This window comes from Marmota flaviventris, chromosome 6 (assembly GCF_047511675.1).
Source record: "Marmota flaviventris isolate mMarFla1 chromosome 6, mMarFla1.hap1, whole genome shotgun sequence".
Classification (NCBI taxonomy): Eukaryota; Metazoa; Chordata; class Mammalia; order Rodentia; family Sciuridae; genus Marmota; species Marmota flaviventris.
Window position 1 is genome coordinate 73,648,892 of NC_092503.1, and position 20,195 is coordinate 73,669,086.

At 34.9% G+C, this 20,195-nt stretch overlaps 1 protein-coding gene across 4 annotated transcripts in view; it reads right to left on the bottom strand.

The window, feature by feature from the left end:
• Positions 1-20,195, bottom strand: part of Orc3 (origin recognition complex subunit 3) — a 61,757-nt gene that overhangs the window by 12,438 nt on the left and 29,124 nt on the right. For 3 of the 4 annotated variants that reach the window (XM_027928201.2, XM_027928199.2, XM_071613218.1), the window contains 4 exons: positions 14,658-14,774; positions 13,713-13,792; positions 6,044-6,177; positions 3,141-3,220 (listed from right to left, as the gene is read on the bottom strand). In XM_027928201.2, coding sequence (XP_027784002.2) covers positions 3,141-3,220; positions 6,044-6,177; positions 13,713-13,792; positions 14,658-14,774 — 411 coding nt within the window. The remainder of the gene's footprint in view (positions 1-3,140; positions 3,221-6,043; positions 6,178-13,712; positions 13,793-14,657; positions 14,775-20,195) is intronic. The other variant, XM_027928200.3, reaches the window with a different exon arrangement.

Here is a 20,195-nt window from a genome sequence, read left to right on the forward strand (position 1 = left end):
TGTCTAACTTGGTATCATGGTAGAGAAAATTCTTCATTTTGACAATCAAGATCCTAAAGTTAGAACTATCTGAAAAAGAATATATTGCGGCTGGGGTTGTGGCTCAGCAGTAGAATACTCGCCAGCACATGTGAAGCACCACATATAAATAAATAAAATAAAGGTATTATATCTACCTCCAACTAAACAAACAACCTTTTTTATAAAAAAGAATATTTTGGACATACCCTGTTCATGGATAGGCAGAACTAACATCATCAAAATGGCGATATTACCAAAAGTTCTCTATAGGTTTAATGCAATGCCAATCAAAATCCCAACGGCATTTCTTGTAGAAATAGAGAAAGCAATCATGAAATTCATATGGAAAAATAAAAGACCCAGAATAGCAAAAACAATGCTAAGCAGGAAGTGTGAATCAGGCGGTATAGCGATACCAGACTTTAAACTATACTACAGAGCAATAGTAACAACAACAGCATGGTACTGGTACCAAAACAGGCGGGTGGACCAATGGTACAGAATAGAGGACACAGAAACCAATCCACAAAACTACAACTATCTTATATTTGATAAAGGGGCTAAAAGCATGCAATGGAGGAAGGATAGCATCTTCAACAAATGGTGCTGGGAAAACTGGAAATCCATATGCAACAAAATGAAACTGAATCCCTTTCTCTCGCCATGCACAAAAGTGAATTCAAAATGGATCAAGGAGCTTGATATCAAATCAGAGACATGCCGTCTGATAGAAGAAAAAGTTGGCTACGATCTACATACTGTGGGGTCGGGCTCCAAATTCCTCAATAGGACACCCATAGCACAAAAGTTAATAACTAGAATCAACAAATGGGACTTACTCAAACTAAAAAGTTTTTTCTCAGCAAAAGAAACAATAAGAGAGGTAAATAGAGAGCCTACATCCTGGGAACAAATCTTTACTCCTCACACTTCAGATAGAGCCCTAATATCCAGAGTATACAAAGAACTCAAAAAATTAGACAATAAGAGAACAAACAACCCAATCAACAAATGGGCCAAGGACCTGAACAGACACTTCTCAGAGGAGGACATACAATCAATCAACAAGTACATGAAAAAATGCTCACCATCTCTAGCAGTCAGAGAAATGCAAATCAAAACCACCCTAAGATACCATCTCACTCCAGTTAGATTGGCAGCCATTATGAAGTCAAACAACAACAAGTGCTGGCGAGGATGTGGGGAAAAGGGTACACTTGTACATTGCTGGTGGGACTGCAAATTGGTGCAGCCAATTTGGAAAGCAGTATGGAGATTTCTTGGAAAGCTGGGAATGGAGCCACCATTTGACCCAGCTATTCCCTTTCTCGGTCTATTCCCTAAAGACCTAAAAAGAGCATGCTACAGGGACACTGCTACATCGATGTTCATAGCAGCACAATTCACAATAGCAAGACTGTGGAACCAACCTAGATGCCCTTCAATGGATGAATGGATAAAAAAAATGTGGCACTTATACACAATGGAGTATTACTCTGCATTAAAAAATGACAAAATCATAGAATTTACAGGGAAATGGATGGCATTAGAGCAGATTATGCTAAGTGAAGCTAGCCAATCCCTAAAAAACAAATGCCAAATGTCTTCTTTGATATAAGGAGAGTAACTAAGAACAGAGTAGGGTTGAAGAGCATGAGAAGAAGATTAACATTAAACAGGGATGAGAGGTGGGAGGGAAAGGGAGAGAGAAGGGAAATTGCATGGAAATGGAAGGAGACCCTCAGAGTTATACAAAAGTACATACAAGAGGAAGTGAGGGGAAAGGGAAAAATAATACAAGGGGGACAAATGAATGTCAGTAGAGGGGGCAGAGAGAGAAGAGGGGAGGGGAGGGGAGGGGAGGGGAGGGGGGATAGTAGAGGATAGGAAAGGCAGCAGAACACAACAGACACTAGTATGGCAATATGTAAATCAATGGATGTGTAACTGATGTGATTCTGCAATCTGTATATGGGGTAAAAATGGGAGCTCATAACCCACTTGAATCAAAGTGTGAAATATGATATATCAAGAACTATGTAATGTTTTGAACAGCCAACAATAAAAAAAAAAAAAAAAAAAAAGAACGCTGTTCAACAGCTTTATAGCTCCCTCCTCACCAAGGAGGACTGACTCCTGAAGACCCAGCATTCCAGACATGCTGTCATGGTGTGACCTACTTCACTGAGAGTTGGACAGGTGGAGGAGCCACAGAAGTTCTGTCTAGTTATTTGTGTGGACATGCCTTTTTTTAGGGCCTAGAATCTAGTAGCAGACTCTTCAGCTGACTAGAGGATAGTTAGGCTCAAAGTCTTTTGGCTGGGGGTAGAGAGTGGGGAGTTAAGAAACTTGCTGTGCAACAACCTTCATTCAGTGCCTCTGTGATAGAATTTATGGACAAATGCTGACAAAGTTTTGGGGAGAGGCCAGTGATGGTATGAAAGAGAAGCAATAAACTAACTTTTAAATTCGAAGCCAGAGATCTTTCTCCAATGGAGACTGTATCATGGAAAAAAGCTCAAGCCACAAGTGTTTGCTGCAGACCCTTGTAACTGTGGCAGTCTGAGAAGTCTAGCCACATGCCCAGTGTACCAAGGGTGGAGATAGCTCTGCTCCATATTAAAGATCTTCTTCTGATAAAAAAAAAAAAAAAAAAGAATATTTTGGACATACTGTAGCTCAATTTGTGTTCTATATTATGAATATGCATGAAAAAACTAAAATAAATATCTAAAACTAATGAGTTAGGCTCTTTTGAATCTTTCACTTTGATCAAACAGAAAAATAAATTCACCAGATAAATAATCAGATTCTTTTTTGGGGGGGGCAACCATGCTTCCACATTTCCCTTGTTGCTAGTTAATTCTGTTTCTCTGAGTCTATTGGAACAGTTTCCACCTAGTTCACTAGTAAATTGCAGAGTGTACAAGTGCAGTTGAGGATGGCAGTAGGATAAACAGGATGTTTGATTTATAAGTGAGTTACAAAGTCTGCATTGTTCCTGGCTGTGGTTTAAAATGAAAACAAAAACATCCAGACAAATCTGGAGCACAAAGTGAAAAAGGGGAACATGACATGATGCAGCTAAAAGGAAAAAAAAAAAAAAAAAGAGATCTGACCTTCTGAAGATGATAGAGATCTGTCTTCTGAAGGCCCTTTGGCTGTGACCCAGAAGCATCTTCTTCCTCTTTGGCATCTGCTTTTAATACAAAACAAATATATAGCAATTAGTGCAAATCCAAGACAAGAGAACAGTTGTACTAATCCAAAGGAAGTAAGATTTTCACCCACTTCTTTTTTTCAAATGTGGCAAGGGATCAAGGTTCCATCATATAAATGATATTTCTGCCAGAAACTGAAGGTCAATAAATGTTTCGTAATTTATGCTGTAGCGAGGTTTTTAAAACCTAGCTACTGAATTTAAAGTGTTACCATAATGAAAACAAAGCAATGAAACCAAACTCCCCTCAAATCAACAGCAGAAAGTCTCAAATATTTGTGCTATTATAAATACCTTTGTTAAAAATCATACAAACTTTAACCATTTTCCTTTGACTATATCAAGATTGTAAACAATATAATCTACAACCTGACAAATCTGGTTTTCAACCACCCAATTCACTATTTTTAATATAACATTGAGTATAAAGAGGGTAGTATGCAAAAGTTGCGAAATAATCCACTAACCAGTAATTGTACAACTGCTCCTGTAGAGCATGAAGTTCTGATACCTTCTTCCAAGTGCGGGTATGTTTTGGGAACCTGACACTTGCATGACACATGACCCAAATTTTACGACAGAAGGATGTAGCTACAGAATATAAATGATTCTGAAAGAAATTTCTTTTAGCTATAAATAATTCCTTGCTCAAGGAAGATACTAGGTTAAAACAGCTATTAAATTCTTTATTACATTTTATTAACATGTAGCTGTCTTAAAAATAGAGCTGATATAATTTTCTGCCCTACTTAACCCTCCCTAACTGATAAGGAGCCAGAGATAGCATATAGTCAAATATTTCTATTTATTTAATGTGGGGAGTTTGAATTACACTTTGTTACTAATGTTAACTTATTACTAAAAAATCAAGCCATTTCTTCAAGAGAGTGGTTTAGCTATAATTTGTAAAATTCTTTATTCTTTTTAAATTATTTTTATTTTGGGGGGTCCTGGGGATTAAACTTGGGCACTTGACAATTGAGCCACATGTCCAGCCCAATTTTGTATTTTATTTAGAGACAGGGTCTCACTAAGTTGCTTTGTACCTCTCCATTGCTAAGGCTGGCTTTGAACTCGGGATCCTCCTGTCTCAGCCTCCTGAGCCACTGGGATTACAAGTGTGCATCAATGCACCCGGTGCAAATTCTTAATAGGGTTCTAATCATCTTAATCTTCAAACTTCCCATTTGAAAAAATTACATTCCTTTATATAGTGCTAGAATATCACAGAATTTATTCACTAGATTGAAAGTTACCTAATTTATCTTATATTCTTCTAGGTTTTTTGCCTTGTCTGTGTCCGTAAGGGTGGCCTCTCTCTGTGCATTAAATTTATGAATTGGTGAGAAAAAAAACAAAACAAACAATAAGCTGGGCTGTGAAGAGAAGTGAGCTATTTAGTCTGGGTGCTGCCACTAGGTAGCTGTGCAGCCTCAAACAAGTTATTGTCTTCATGGACTTCAGTTTTGATTGCAATTTGACTAAATTCTCTTAACTTCTTGCTCTTGAAATTTCCATGGTCTGAAAAGTGGTTCAGATTATGCTATGGTGGTGAGAGAAATATAGGATGTGGAGGAACCCCTTTAATGCCCATGGAAAACTTCCTCACTCTGTCTATATCTGCCACTCTAGTCAGGGAAATTTTTGCTTTCATCTTCTAGAACTGAGCACCCATCAGGTGCTTTGTACTAGAGCTATAGGCAGACATGGAAAGATTTCCTGCAAAAAATGCTTTCTAAACCTAAAAGATTTTTTCTTGCCAGTACTGGGAATTGAACTCAGGGTCTTACACATATAAGGCAAGCAATCTACCACTGAGCTATATCCTCAGCACCCCCAGCCCTAAATCCAAAAGATTTTCAACACGAAGAAATACTTGGGAAACATATAAAGGATTAAAATGGATATTCCAATTAAGATATCTTCACCATGCCATCTCTATGTGCTTGTAAATACCCACCTACCTCCTTCCCCATATTTCATTAAAAACTTCACCTTAATAGGGGAAAAGTAAAAGTTACATAACCCATATTTTTCCTAGCACCATGTGCTGGTGCTAGAAATAGAGCAAGATAAAGCCCAGGAAAAGTTACTTATCAGTATCAATCTGTGGGTCCCATTAGAACACAGAAGACCTGAAGCACTAGGGAACAGAACATGACTACCTACCTACACATAGTCAGGAACCCCAAGTATTTAGAAAATATAAATGATCATGTCACAGTCACCAAAAATAAAAGAAACTCTGAACCTCCAACACTGAGGAGTGCCAGGTTGTCTCAGTTCATTTAGGACTGAAAGATTCAAGGTTCTGTAAATCCGATTAAAGCAAGCCCCATGCATATTTGGTAATCAGCATACTAATGAGCCTCACTGCTGTGAAAGCAGTTCATAGCTATTAATTTTTCAGGCTTACAAATGATTTATGCAGTCTTTTTGAAATCTATAAAGAATATGATGAAATGTTTAAGAAAAAACATCTAAAAGGAGTCATCAATAGTGATGCCCTGCTACTCTCTAATCTTTTCCATTTCTTTTTGTTGCTTTTTTAAAGACAAGTCCTCCAAACTGTGTGTGTGAAGAAAAATAAAATTTTCCTGCCTGTTTGATACTCTTCATTGATTAAACCAAATCTAGAAGGGAAGCATTTGGTTAAGATGTGACATTCTCAGGCCTGGTATACTGAATGATCAAGAACTATTTTATCTCTTCATCTCTCAGCATATCAGGAGGGGTTTTCCATGTCCTTTTGGTTAAATGACTATCACAACCAGTAGAGTTGGCAGGATATTATACTCTCACCATCAAGGCTCTGAAACTGGGCCAGGAACTCCTCTATTCTCTTTGCTGTGCTGCCGAGCTGCTTTTCAGAAGAGGATTTAAAAACCTTGAAACATTTCTGAAGTATGGTCATCAGATCATCCTTTGCCAACATCCTAGAAAAGAATCAGTGAAAGAAAATGTAATATAACTGCAAAATTTAAAAAATTCAAAAATATTTTCTCTATATTAAATGTTTCTGTTTAGAAGAAAATGGTGTAAGTTCTTCCTTAGTAGCTACTGACGTTTTTGGGGAGAGATTTTCTTCAATGCTTGCTTTTGCAGAGCTGGGGATCCAACCCAAGGCCTTGTGCATGCTACGCAAGCCCTCTACCATTGAGTTACATCTCTTGCTTCAATTTTCTTCAACACATGTGACATTCAGAAGTACTCTTGAAGAGTTCTCATCATAATGCTTGGCTTTGAAAATATACAGAAATCTGGGTTCACAACCTAGCTTTGACACATACTATGTTTGTAATGGTAGTATGAATTTAGTAATACGGAGTGAGTTTACTATACACCTCTGATCCTAGGTTTATTTTCTTGTCATATTTTGCATGTTAGATGGAGACTTAAATGCATTTCAAGAATCCAGTATGGCAACTAGGACACTTAAGACATTTTATGTTAAGTTTCCTTTTCTTTCTGATGTAAATGTACACAGAATTCAAGAATTTCTACTGAAGATCTGACTTGCTAAATGCAAGCTTGCTTCAAATGCCCAAAAATATAAGTATCACTATCATTTTTCTAATTATTACCATTTAAACTGTATTTTAATCTCCTAAGGACTTTACGAATCAGCCAGCAAATCCTCTGAACTTTAAACAAATCTTTGTTAGAAATGCAGAGTGAGGGGTTGGGGTTGTGGCTCAGTGGTAGAGTGCTTGCCTAGCATGGGTGAGGCGCTGGGTCCAATTCTTAGCACCACATATGAATAAATGAAGTAAAGTCCATCAACAACTATAAAATATTTTAAAAAGAAAGAAAATAATAATAATAAAAAAAGAAATGGAGAGTAAATACAGATAATCTAAAATTAGGATCCTGTTCTCAGAGTCATCATTTACAGGATTTCTCCATTAAGACTGTACTCAAATAACATCATCAAATGGAGCCAGGGTCAATACTAGTAATTATTAAGTGGTTGTATTACACAAGTATATAAATGATGTAAGGTTACAATTATTAAGATTAAGATCTAATATTAACCATAAAGACACAGTCAAATCCAGAATATGGTCATTTTGTAAAATAAACTTAAGTTTACAGAAACTGGTAGGGGTAGACAAAAAATTTTCCAGTGTTAAGAAATAGCATAAAATATTCTCTTCTTTCTACAACAATTATCTAAAGCATAATCTTTTATCTGTGAATGAAAGACAGCTAATAGGTCAAAGAAAAATAGGCTAAGACATTTCATTCTTGATTACCCTAGAGATTAATTAAAGTTTCTTGCTTTCTATTGGTCCGATGAAATTAAACTGTTAAGAGAGTTAACTCAAAGCATTTGAACAATCCATTATACCTGAGCTTTAGCCTTAATCTAATAGACAAAGTCAGTATTTCCAGTGTCCAAGGATTCAAAGGCACTGGCTTGTTTGGAGGGGAGCAGAAGATGAAGTAATGCTGGAGGTCTAACTTATATCAGTAATACATTGAGGATTAACTTCCCAGCTATACACTGCCACATTTCTCCTCCACTTTGAGATACAAACAAAGGAACATGGAGGAAGGTCAAGTCTAGTCTATTATTAATCTTCAGTATGCAAAACCAAAAAAAGGTATTATGTCATATAATTTTGAAAACAGGCAAACTTTTGTAGTCATAACTTCTAATGTGCATTTGACTGAAAGAGGCAGATCTTTTACCTCAGATGTAAACTTTCTGAGATTCAGATATTTGTTACTCCTCTTACTGTTAGCCTAAGATTATGTTCTTTTTTTCTTCCTTCCGTGGTAGTAAGGATTGAATCCAGTGCTTTGCACATGCTAGACAAGTACTCTACCACTGAACTATATATATCCTAGCCTTTTAAATTTTCAGACAAGGTCTTACTAAGTAAACCAGGCTGGCTTTAAATCTGCCATCCTCTGGCCTCTGTCTCCCAAGTAGCTGGAATTATAGGAGTGCACCACCCTGCCCAACTAAGATTATGTTCTTACTATTTCCAGAGTACTAGAAGATCTTATACCTTTTCAAGTACCTACTGGTTTCACACAAAACAAGATTTAATCTAAAGCTAATTAGAAATAATAATTTAATCAACCCCAAAGAGTTATTAGTTAAAATCTTTTCCAGTAAAATTATACACACACAGAATCAACAAAGATATCTATTCTCATTTCTATTATTCAACATCATTCTGGACTCTAGTCACTATAGTAAATTAAAAGAAGCAAGTAGTTCAAAGAATAAAAAGGAAGATGAAATTTATTAGTTGCATATGATGTGACCACCTGTACAGTGATAAAATCTAAGTACGATAAAAATATTAGAGTAAAGGGGTGGGTGAAAAAAGATAAACGTGTGTGGGTGTGTAAACATCCATATACACATAAGTAATACCTATATATTAAACTATGTAATGGAAAAAACAACATATTCAAAATGGCCTCAAAAACTGAAATGTGCCAGGAAGGTCATATCTTGATTCTTTCTGAAGACTTCATTCCTTCTCATTGAGACTCACCCATGCGAAACATAAGTGAGGAAGTAAGATCATCAACTAAATCTAAAGGAAGATGAGATGAACATGAATCTTCTCAGCCAATTGAGCCTATGGTTGCTCAGCAGTATGGTGATGAACAACCTCAATAATAGGAGCCACAAACTTAAAGTCAGGATATTATACCAGGTAGGAGAGAAAATATGACGGAAAACCTGAGGTTCAGCAGTCTGACCTGGAAGCAGAACTCCAGGATCGGTCTAAGCCAAAGACTGGAAGTAAACAAAAAAATAATCTTGATGTCAAGAGGGGAGTCTGTATCAGACTTAGAGCCCACTAAAATGCCAGAAGCAGGTAATGAAAAAATCAGACAGTTAAATGAAGATGGGCTGAAAAACTGCAAACTGTTCTTATATTGGTTAACCAACTTGGAATTCTTTTAGTTTTACAGTTTTCTTAAAAAAAAAAAAAAAGCAACAAAAATTGGAATATTCAGCAATATACACTAGAGCAAAATGTTTTAGACCTATAAAGTTATGAAAGCTCTGAATAAACGATTAACAGTTTAAGTTCTAATATTCAATATTATCAGATACAAATCATTCCAAATCAATCTACATTCTACCATTGTGTGAAACAAAATTCTGGTGGGTATATTTTAAAATTTATCTGGAAAAAATCATTTTTGATAAGGAAGAACAATGTGTTGTGTACTTTAGTGCAGGTATTGGGGCTGTTAATACATCAAAAAGTATAAGCTTCCGTGATTAAAATCAGATGGTCCTTACTGAAGAACAGATAGATCAATAGAAGATATTAAAAATCCACAAAGAGATCAAGATATATATAGGGAAAAAGCACACTGACATACTAGTGTATGCTGATACAATAGTCTTTGTATTTTAGACTCAGAAATCTATACCTATATATTCATTTTGTGGAAATCATACAAATGTGTAAACATATATGTTGTGATTACTGTTTGTAATGGGAATTTAAAACAACCTAAATACATATCCAAAAAAGAAATAATTAAAAGTTACGCTTCTAGGGGCTGGGTATGTGACTCAATGGTAGAGCACTTGCCTAGCATGTGCAAGGCACTGGGTTTGATCCTCGGCACTACTTAAATATGCATAAATAAAATAAAGGTATAAAAAATGCTGTATCTGTTAAAAAAAAGTTATGCTTCTAAAACACAGGATATTATATAAAGATAATAAATAATGAGGTAGAACAATCTGTGTTACCACTGATGATGGCTAACACTTATATGCACACATATAATATTTACAATTCACTATGAAATAGTATTATTATTCCCACGTTAGAGATGAGAAAACAGAGGCACAAAGAATTTAAGTAACTTGTCCAGAGTCCCAAGGCTAGTAACTGGCAAACTTGGGATTTGAACTCAGACAATTTGGCTTGACATTCACGCTCTTGCTGACCATGTTATATACTGCATCACGAAACACTGTCACTGTGTCCACGGTAGAACATTAGGTGCAAAACAAAATAACTACCATGACAAAAACCAAACCTTAACCACTAAATAATGGGGGTGGCTGGCAGATCATGTATTGTTAATGTATAGACTGTGGCTTTTACCCTGAGTGAAATGGGGAGTTAATGAAGGATTTTGACAAATGGAATGACATTACTAGCCATATTTTAAATGGACCATTCTGCCTTCTGTTTTGAGGAAAATCCTGTACAGAAGCAAATGGGGAAGCAGGAAAACCAGATAGAAGGCTCCTGTAATAACCCAGGTGAAAGATGATAACAAGATGGTAACAGTTAAAGAGGAGGAGGTTTGGTTCCTGATAAATTTTTAAGGCAGAGCCCATGTTTTTAGCTTGAAGAACTGGAAGGATGCAGAAAAATGCTAGGTGTCAAGGGGATGATGAGAAATTCAGTTTTGAATAAGTCAACTTTGAAATGTGTACTGGATATCCAAATGGTGATATTAAATGGTATATGAACATAACAGTCTGGCGCTCACAAGAGAGCTGTGGGCTTATGACTAAGCTTCAGGTGCTGTAATGTTAGGATATCAGAGAGAAGAGAAAACACTAGAGAGACTGACAAGGAGCCTACACTGAGACAGGAGAAAGACAAAAAGGGTCTGAGTACTAAAAGTCATTAAGAAAGAAGAGATGACCTGTGTCAAATATGAATAATAAGCTAGACTACAGGTGCCCATCACCATGCCAGTCTCCTTATAAATACTCCTATGGCCATCAAATATTCATGAAGTAGATCAGTGGTTATTGAAACATGCCAGTTTCCACAGGGGGAAAAAGGATTTTTCATGAGAAATACCATCTTCAGAAATTTTTACAAAAAAATTTAAAAATATTTTATAAGATTTTCATTTCTCCGGTACCTTAGCAAAACTTAGCTCACATTTAATTTCCCTTTCTCACTATCCAAGTGATCATTATCTTTTGTGGAAGATTAAAAGTCACCATACATATAAGTAAAGTCAATGATACTGATGAGTATAACTTTTTTCCTCCAATACTGCGGACTGAACCCAGGGAAGCTTTACCACTGAATTACATCCCCAACACTTTTTAATTTTTTTAATATATATATATTTTTACTTGTAGATGGACACAATACCTAAGTTTTTTTCCAAAGCAACACTCAGTGATGATTTTAATCTTAGTTCCTCTTATGACCTGAATTTAAGTTTGAAGATAGGGAGTAAGAATGCCTGGCTTTCTAAACTCAAATTATTCTTATGTAGAATGTCTAAACTGAAAAATGTCCTTGACTTCTTGTCCACATCTAATCTGTACAAAAGAGAAAAGACTAATTCCATTCTAGAGGTTCCCAGATTTCTTTCCTCTTCAGTAATGTCCAGATTCTTGTCTGTTTTTCCTATAGCAGCTATTCTGATTCCCAATGCTTTTTTATATTCCTACACTTTTCACCGCCCATGTTTCTGACCTGAGCTTAGGAAAATGACTGAAATCTCATTTTCTATGTACATTTCTTCTTTTATTCATATTCCCAAACCTACATTTTAGATTTTGATAAAGAACAGCAGCTGGTATAAATAGCTTTAGAGTCAGACCTGTATTAGAATTTTGGTCCCATCAACAGTTAAGTGATCTCAGGCAGGTCAATAAATCCTATCTGTGCTTCAGCTTCATCAGGGGTCAAGTGTGGCTAATCATACCTACCATAAGAGGAACTATATTAGATGGGAAAATTAACTAAAGTGCCTTAATGCAGTGTCTGGCACATCGCAAGCCTTCAATGAATGGTGGTTACTATTGTTACGTATGTTTGCTTACCCTATTTTTGAATTGTCATTCTTGATCCTTGACTATACCAAGATCAGCAGTGTTACGGAGGTTCAAAAGCAAAGGAACAACTTCCTACATGACAAAGGAATCTATGAGTTTGAGCATATTTATATAAAAAAGGAAGAAAATCACTAATCATGAAATTAGAACAGAAAACCCAGCAAGAACCAATTGGGTATTTAAGACAGCCATGTTTACTTGAATATAAAGCAAAATAAATCTCAGAAATATTCTTGTTCAAGTTTATAAGTACATAGAAATCATTTATTGGGATTTAAAAAAATAGAATAAAAAATAGTTTTTCAGTAGCAATCAAGTTTCCATGGGGAGTTATTTTTCCGGATAGCATGAAATTAGTTTCATATCTTAACACTGCACCTGCTAAAGCACTAATATTTGTATTAAGTTTTTGGACTTAATGTGCTTTAAGTGTGAATTTGCCTCCTACTATGCCCATCTGTTTTTTTCTGTGGACCCAGAGGAAATGAGGACTTAAAAAAATATTCAGTTTTCATACTTTATAATATTTTCATATAGGCATTTATATCCACTGAGGAAAACTACAAGACTGTGTGCAGAAACTTAGTCACATTTGATTTCCCTTTCTCACTATCCAAGTGATCATTCTTTTATGGAAAACTAAAAGTCACCATACACATAAGAAGTAAAGTCAATGATACTGATGAGTATAATTTTTTCCCTGCAGTACTGTGGACTGAACCCAGGGATGCTTTATCACTGAGTTACAACCCCAACCCTTTTAAAATTTTTTTAATATATATATTTTTTTACTTGTAGATGAATACAATACCTTTATTTTATTTGTTTATTTTTATGTGGTGCTGGGGATCAAACCCAGTGCCTCATGCATGCTAGGCAAGCACTCTACCCTTTATTTTTTATTTTCATACAGGGTCTAAGTTGCCTAACCTGGCCTCAAATTTGTGATCTTCCTGCCTCAGCATCCCAAATTGCTGGGATTATATGCAAGCACCACCAAGCCTAGGAAAATATGAGTACAACTTTAAAAGGTTTATTTGTCAGGGATGGTAAGTGATCTTTTGATACCTGGTAATAATACTAGGACATCTTATTATATAATATTAGATAAGTAATAATCCAATGTTAAAGTGTATAGGGCCAGTTTAGGTGGGCAAAGGCATCAAAGCCTTACTCCTTGTTACTTCCTAATCAAGGCCAGCCTTTGTGACCTCCTTCACAGGGTATATACAATTCAATGATGCCATTTCTCTACCCAATGAAGTCAGGGCCATGGCTGTCTTCCATGACTTAACTTTCCCTGCCATGATGTTAGGTTGACTGAATTCAAATAATCCCCATTTAAGCTCTTCTTGCATAGTGTCAATATATGACTAAACAATCACAGATTTTCCTTTAAAAATCAAAGCTCAAAAACAAGCAAAGAAATGAATGGTTGCTACATTAAAAACACCATCACCTATAAGCATGAATTCAAGAATATATGCCAGAAAAAAAATGGATTGTTACTAGATTAAAAACACCACAGCTATAAGCATAAATTCAAGATATGGCTACTTATGAAACTTTTTGGCAGGCAGAGTTCTGGAGGAAGGTGTTTCTGGCAGGCTTAAAGCAGACAAAAAAAGAAAACAACAACAACAATAAAAAAAAACCTACCTCAGCAGCTGCAAGGCTGATGCATACTCCTCTGAATCCCATATGTTCTTTTCTAAACATGTGCAATACAACTCTCTGATCTATAAGTGAACAACATTTGTGAGGAACTAAAAGTCATACAAGAAGTTATATTCTGCTAGTTCGCAAAATCATATATATAGAGCCAACACACACACACACACACACACACACACAATTTATGTTATTAAAAGCTAATTTTTTTAGATGAAAAACAACCTTGGCATTTATTATATGGATCAGACTCTTCAAGAATGTAATTTTCATAAAAGTAAAATAAGAACATATAATATAAGGATTGGCTAATACCACTAGTTACCTAGCAGTAAGAAAATGATAAATGTGAGGGAAAAAAGGCCCACTGAGGTTGAAAGCATCTCATAAACAAGTCTTTCTTATATACTTGTATTTGTTTCCCAAAACTTTAAGTTAAGGATCTGAAAGTTAGGAATTATTCCATTAACATCTACTCCATATATGGGTTATAGCTTTAGGGTATAACACAAAAGTTAGCTGAGCATAATTCTGCAAGGTGCAGAACTGTCTCTTAATTCTTGGTGCAATGCAAGGTTAACCATTAAGCATTTTTCAGATTCCTTTTTCCAGTTCACTAAGAGTGGCAAACTAGCTCTCTGTATGTAGAGGTGAAAAAGAAATGCAAAACAAAGAAAATTTAAATGCCTCAGCACAAATACATTGAAGGGGAAACAATACCACTGGGATTCATGTGGCTGTTTCTAGCTGTGGCCATAGAACAAACAACAAACACTGTTTCAATTACTAGTACTATGTACAGCTGGAGTGGATTGTGCTCTTATTTTAAGAATTAGATACATTTCAAATTCTGAAGCCTGGATGCTACAGGAATCAAAACAAGAAAGCACTGGTTATTTCTATTTTATAGATTCCAAATGTGAAAGCCATTACCTGTCGACCCAGTGGGTACTTTGGAAGAGAAGAGGTGAAATTATGAAGACATCTCAAAACCAGAAAATAATTTGTATGGTAAACATGCAGATTTTCTAGTAAGGACTGTGTTTCCTCCTAAAAAATCACAGAGTACATTATTAATATTTAAGGCAGAAAAATAAACTAATAATAAAATCTACTTCATGGATATATGTACATATTTCTATAAATGTTTATTCATTTATTTATTTCTGGAAAATTAACAAGAAGAGTCACAACTACAAATCAGCCTCCCCAACTCATGAAAATTTGAAATACATATTAAATTCAGGATAAAGGCTGGGCATTTTTTATTTAATCTTAAGTCTGGTGATATTTTATACATATGAGAATTGATAATGGAATGTTATCTCCTGGTGTCTTTATCATTGCCACAATATCTTGGTCCCCCAAATTACAAGTGTGAAAGAGAGTACCTTATCATATTCCTGTCTATATGTCAATCACCTGTTATATGTTACAGGGAGGGAAGGTTCATTTGTCTTTCATCTCACTGGCTTGGAAGGGTGAAGACATTACCAGAGAGCACAGTACCAACATAATGAACAACTGACAAAGGTCTGCTTATAATTTTCTCAAGTACTTCTAGAGTGTGTCTGGAGGTGAAGAAGGAAACCTACAAGAAGCACCAGAGCTGATTCTGATAAATTTCTGATGTGCTAAGAATCTTCAAAACTGGTTTTTCTCAATTTATCAACTGAGAAAAGAAAAATGAGAAAGAAATTTAAGGCCAACAACAAGCTTTATAATTTTAGAATCCTGCAAGTGTATAATAAGGTGAAAAGTATCTGAAGAAACCTATGGATGATAAATATTGGGGGAGAGAGGAGTGTTGGGATTTCTTATGAAATAGCACAGAAATGATTTTTAAAAACTATATCCTACCAAGCATTTTGGGGGCTTTAATTACTTTTATAGCATTGTCTTAAGAGGATTATGATCTGTGGCATGCTCTTCAGTTTTTTTCTTCTCTCAGAAGTCAAAAAAAGAATTGATTGTGTATTGTCTTTCTTTCAGTAATATCTTGCAAATACCCATTATTTTTAGTGATCATCTTTGCAGAAAAAAACACCACATATATCAATAAATTCAAGCAAACCTCCTACATTTTTTTAAACTCTTACTCACTCAGAAATCAATTCCTTGGTCAATAATGTATGGGTCATTACCTAAAAATACAAGTCAAGTCAAAGAAAAACTTTTACTACCCAAATGGTTTTTCCTTCTATTGTTTAATTCGTAATTAAAACAAAAAAAAACAGATTTCCTATCATAACAAAAGTAACCATAATCAAAGAGTATTTAAATTTGATTTTTATAGTAGACCAAAACAAAGATCACATAATGCTATTAATTGTTCACCTTAATGTATGCTTAAATAGCTTTTAAGTAGGGGAGGAAGTGGTATATAAAAAAAGAAATCTACCACTGAATAATCACCATATTTCATGCTATTTGTACTACTTAGTTTCTTTTGCTTCATGGAGTAATTTTATGTACAGGAAACTAATCAATAAAAATGAATATTTTCACTGAATTTACTTGGATGAGAGCAGAAAATAAATACTTAACACAGTGTAAGGCAATGTTGCATTATTTAAGGAACTATGTCCTGGAGCAAATGCATGCTTTCCTCTTTAGTTCTTTCATATTTCTCACTGTGTGTTATACCTCTGTGCTGAATGAAGTTTTCATATTTTAAAATATTTTGGATTGTTGATTTTTCTATACACAGCAGACTATTTCATCTTATGCTCAATGGAGGAAATGGAGGTCTAGTTCCAACACTGGGAAAAAAGCTAGCTATGTTGAACCTTTCTAATGGATTTTTCAAAAGTAATTAGGACCATTCTAGATCTTTGCCTTCTGCACTGACTTTAAGAAAGATTCTGTTATTCATACGTGTTTATTTATCAACTATAACAGAAAATATTACAAATGATTAACTTTTTCATGTAACTTGTCTTCTAAGTTCTCTGTCTTACTGAGATAACATTAATCTGCCAATGCCTTTACTTAACGAGAACAATTTCTAATGTACTTTATGGGTACTATTTTATAAATTCAAACCTGTAAAAGGTTCTCATACATGAGAAAATTTCCTACTTAATATTTGATAGCAGCCTCGCACTACACATATGCAAACACAAAGCCTATTGAAATGTTAATCCTGGGGCTGGGGTTGGGGCTCAGCGGGAGAGAGCTTGCCTGGAATGTGTGAAGCTCTGGGTTAGATCCTCAGCACCATATAAAAATAAATAAACAAAATAAAGATATTGTATCCATTTACAACTGAAAAATAAGTTAAAAATGTTAATCCTACTTTCTACTCATTACATTTTTCCTAAAGTATCTTTTCTATACACTAGTCAAAGTTGGTACCATTTTATTTCATAATTCTGTTTAGGATGATTCTTTTTAACAAAGATACGCTTTGTCTACAAATATTAATTATTTCCCACAAATATGCTTTCTCTATTATTAAAACATGAAGACCACTTTATCTTTACTGAATTTTGAGACAGATATAGCAACAGAAACATTTCTGTTATAAGAAAAAGAGAATAAGTACATAGCAGCCTCATTAACCTCAGGTCCTTCCATTTGCTCTTAGAATTCTCCTCTTCCAGATTCCTGTATGGCAGGTTCTGTAACTTCCTTTAGGTCTTTATTCAAAATTCACCTTTTTTACAGTGAGGCTCTTATCTAAAATTCCAACTCCACACCCCCATGCACATCAAACTTCATGTTCCCCCATTCGGTTTCACTGTTTCGTTTTTTAGTATTTATCACTAGCATAATATTTGACTTATCTTGTTTGTCTCCCTGATAGAGTGTAAGCTCCATGAGGTAGGGGTTTCATCTATTTTGATCATTTCTATATTCTCAGCGCCTAAATGAATAACTAGCACAGAATAGGATCTCAAAAATTATTTGTTGAATGCAGAAGTTTATTAATGAATGAGGGCCACCATTTGTCTCCTTTCTAAGTAAGAGCCACCACTCATTTTGCTGGATGTGGCCTAAATTTCTTAATTTTTTTTTTTGGGGGGGGGGGATCCCAGGTATTGAACCTAGGGGTACTTAACCACTGAGCCACAACCCCATCCCTTTTTAAAATATTTTATTTAGAGAGAGGATCTCCCTAAGTTGCTGAGGGCCTCAAAAAGTTGCTGAGGCTAGCTTTGCACCTGTGATACTCCTACCTCAGCCTCCAGAGCCACTGGGATAAATTTTTTAAGTTTTTTAAGCAGAAGTCTGAATTTGTAACATAAAATTTCTCAACCTGTAAATGTTGGCTCTGATTTTTAAAAATAATGATCTGAACCTAAAAAATTCATTTACATTAGGCTGTGAATTGCCACTCAGTGTGTAATACATCCTCTTAAATCTGTCATCTTAAATCTCATAAATCCTATCATTCATTCAAAAACCATTCTTACATGAGGTTGTTTACTTATATCAGGGCTCCTATTATTACTTTGGAAAAGCCAGTGTGTATATAAAAATATATATAAGCAAAGAAAAAACAATCAGGCAAATTACATTTGCCATGATACTTTCGCTTTTTTAAAAAAATTTCTCATCTAATTTCACTCATATTTATCAATTTTGTATCTAGAATTGTATGGACAGGGATAAACAATGACCTCAGGAAAACTTCAGAAAGTATGTGAAAAGGACTATAAATATTTGTTCTTTTTAGTCAATTCACTAATTATTAAAAACTGGTTAAACAACAGATTATACTGAATTTTAGAATTAAGAGTTATTAACTAAGAATACACTTCTTATTAATCATCTTGCTATATAACAAAGCCTTATTTTTCTCATCTGTGAGAAATGTTGGCTGGCAATATTTGCCAGACTTGACTCATCACCATATTACAGATATCTATGAGAGTGCCAAACCATGGCTTTCTCCTAGCACTTATATGGATGAGTGCTAGTCTTATCTCTCTCTGTCTTTTGTTCCTTGTACTCTTCCATGGCAGTGTGGATCAGGGAAGCACCTGATGAAGGCCTTGGATTTAAAGTGCTGATTCCTGATACTCTAATCTAATACCTAACTCATTGTATCATGTGTGACAGACTGTCGTTATTTCCTTTTTTCTAATTATTTTTTTCCTAATAGATTTATTATTTTTTTCTAATAGATTTTCTTCTTCTTTATGCCCTTTAGGTCTGTTAAAAGAAATAAAAGAAGTGGAGCAAAAGATGACAGGCAAGTCTCCACCAAACTTATGAACTAATTTTGTTCCTTTTGTTTACAAATCACCATTATAAGCATACTAAATGGTGAAAAAAAAAAATCCTTGCTCTACCATTAACTTGTTCTATAACTCAGATATTTTACTTCCTTTCTCCTGGTTATAGTTTTTCATTTGTAAAATGAAGGTGCTGACTTAGGTTACCTTTCTAATAGTAATCTTTTTTTTCTTTATAATTCTAATAATAATCTATTACAATTCTAAGAAGTTTAAGACTCATTTTCCATTCTCAATGGATTTAAATCTGGTTGGCCTAATAGGCAGAGAGACACTACAACTTTAACTGGTCAGAATAATAAAACTTCAAATGTCACCTGCAAGGGCGGAAGTTTTCTATACAGCACAAAATTTAATTCTCAACACTCCACCCTTATCCCGCCCCAACTCAGTACCGGGGACAGAAACACAGGGCCTTGTGCATGTGAGGCAACCACTTTACTACTGACATATTCCCAGGCGTACAGTTTCTTTACCAGATGAAACTATGTCAAACAACTTTGATTTGAATTTAAGTACATAAATTGATTTCCTTAAATGAAGCATATAAAATTGGTCATTCATTAAATATGCTAAACATAATGTAACTTCTTCTTGACAGTATAGGGTCAACATGAAGAGTAAATCATTACTAGTAATATACAGTATAGCTGACACAAAGAGCACAGCATTAAAACAGACCTAACCTTAGGTAAGATATTGGGACTTGATTTTTTTCCCTTAAAATCACTTCAAAATAAGGTGTGTATATGTGTGCGAGTGTGTGTATGTGTGTGTATACATAGTATACAGTGACAAAATTATATACATAATTTTATTATATTTATATACAATTTTATTTGATGGGAAGAAGAGGACTGTTTCCCTTTCTTTAATTGAAACAGTAGAATATAGTAGGGCTCATACTTGGGCTGCTGGACATGGCAACCTAAATGCAAAGGCTAAAGTTGCCTCATACCATTTTCTTAAGACTTTTACAAATTACATTTATTATTTTTTTGCCATGATATTTGAAAACCCCACTTCGGATTTCTCAAACACTAATAAAGTGTTATCTTGCACTAATTCTCAGTGAAGTATTTTACAAAGTATAGTGGATTTTGATGTAAGGCCAGGATATTAATGCCCCATCTTACTTTTACTACTTGTGACATTTTAGACAAGCAAGTTGATATAATCATTTGTGATTCTTCTCATCTACACAAAAGGATTTTTTAAAAATCTGTCT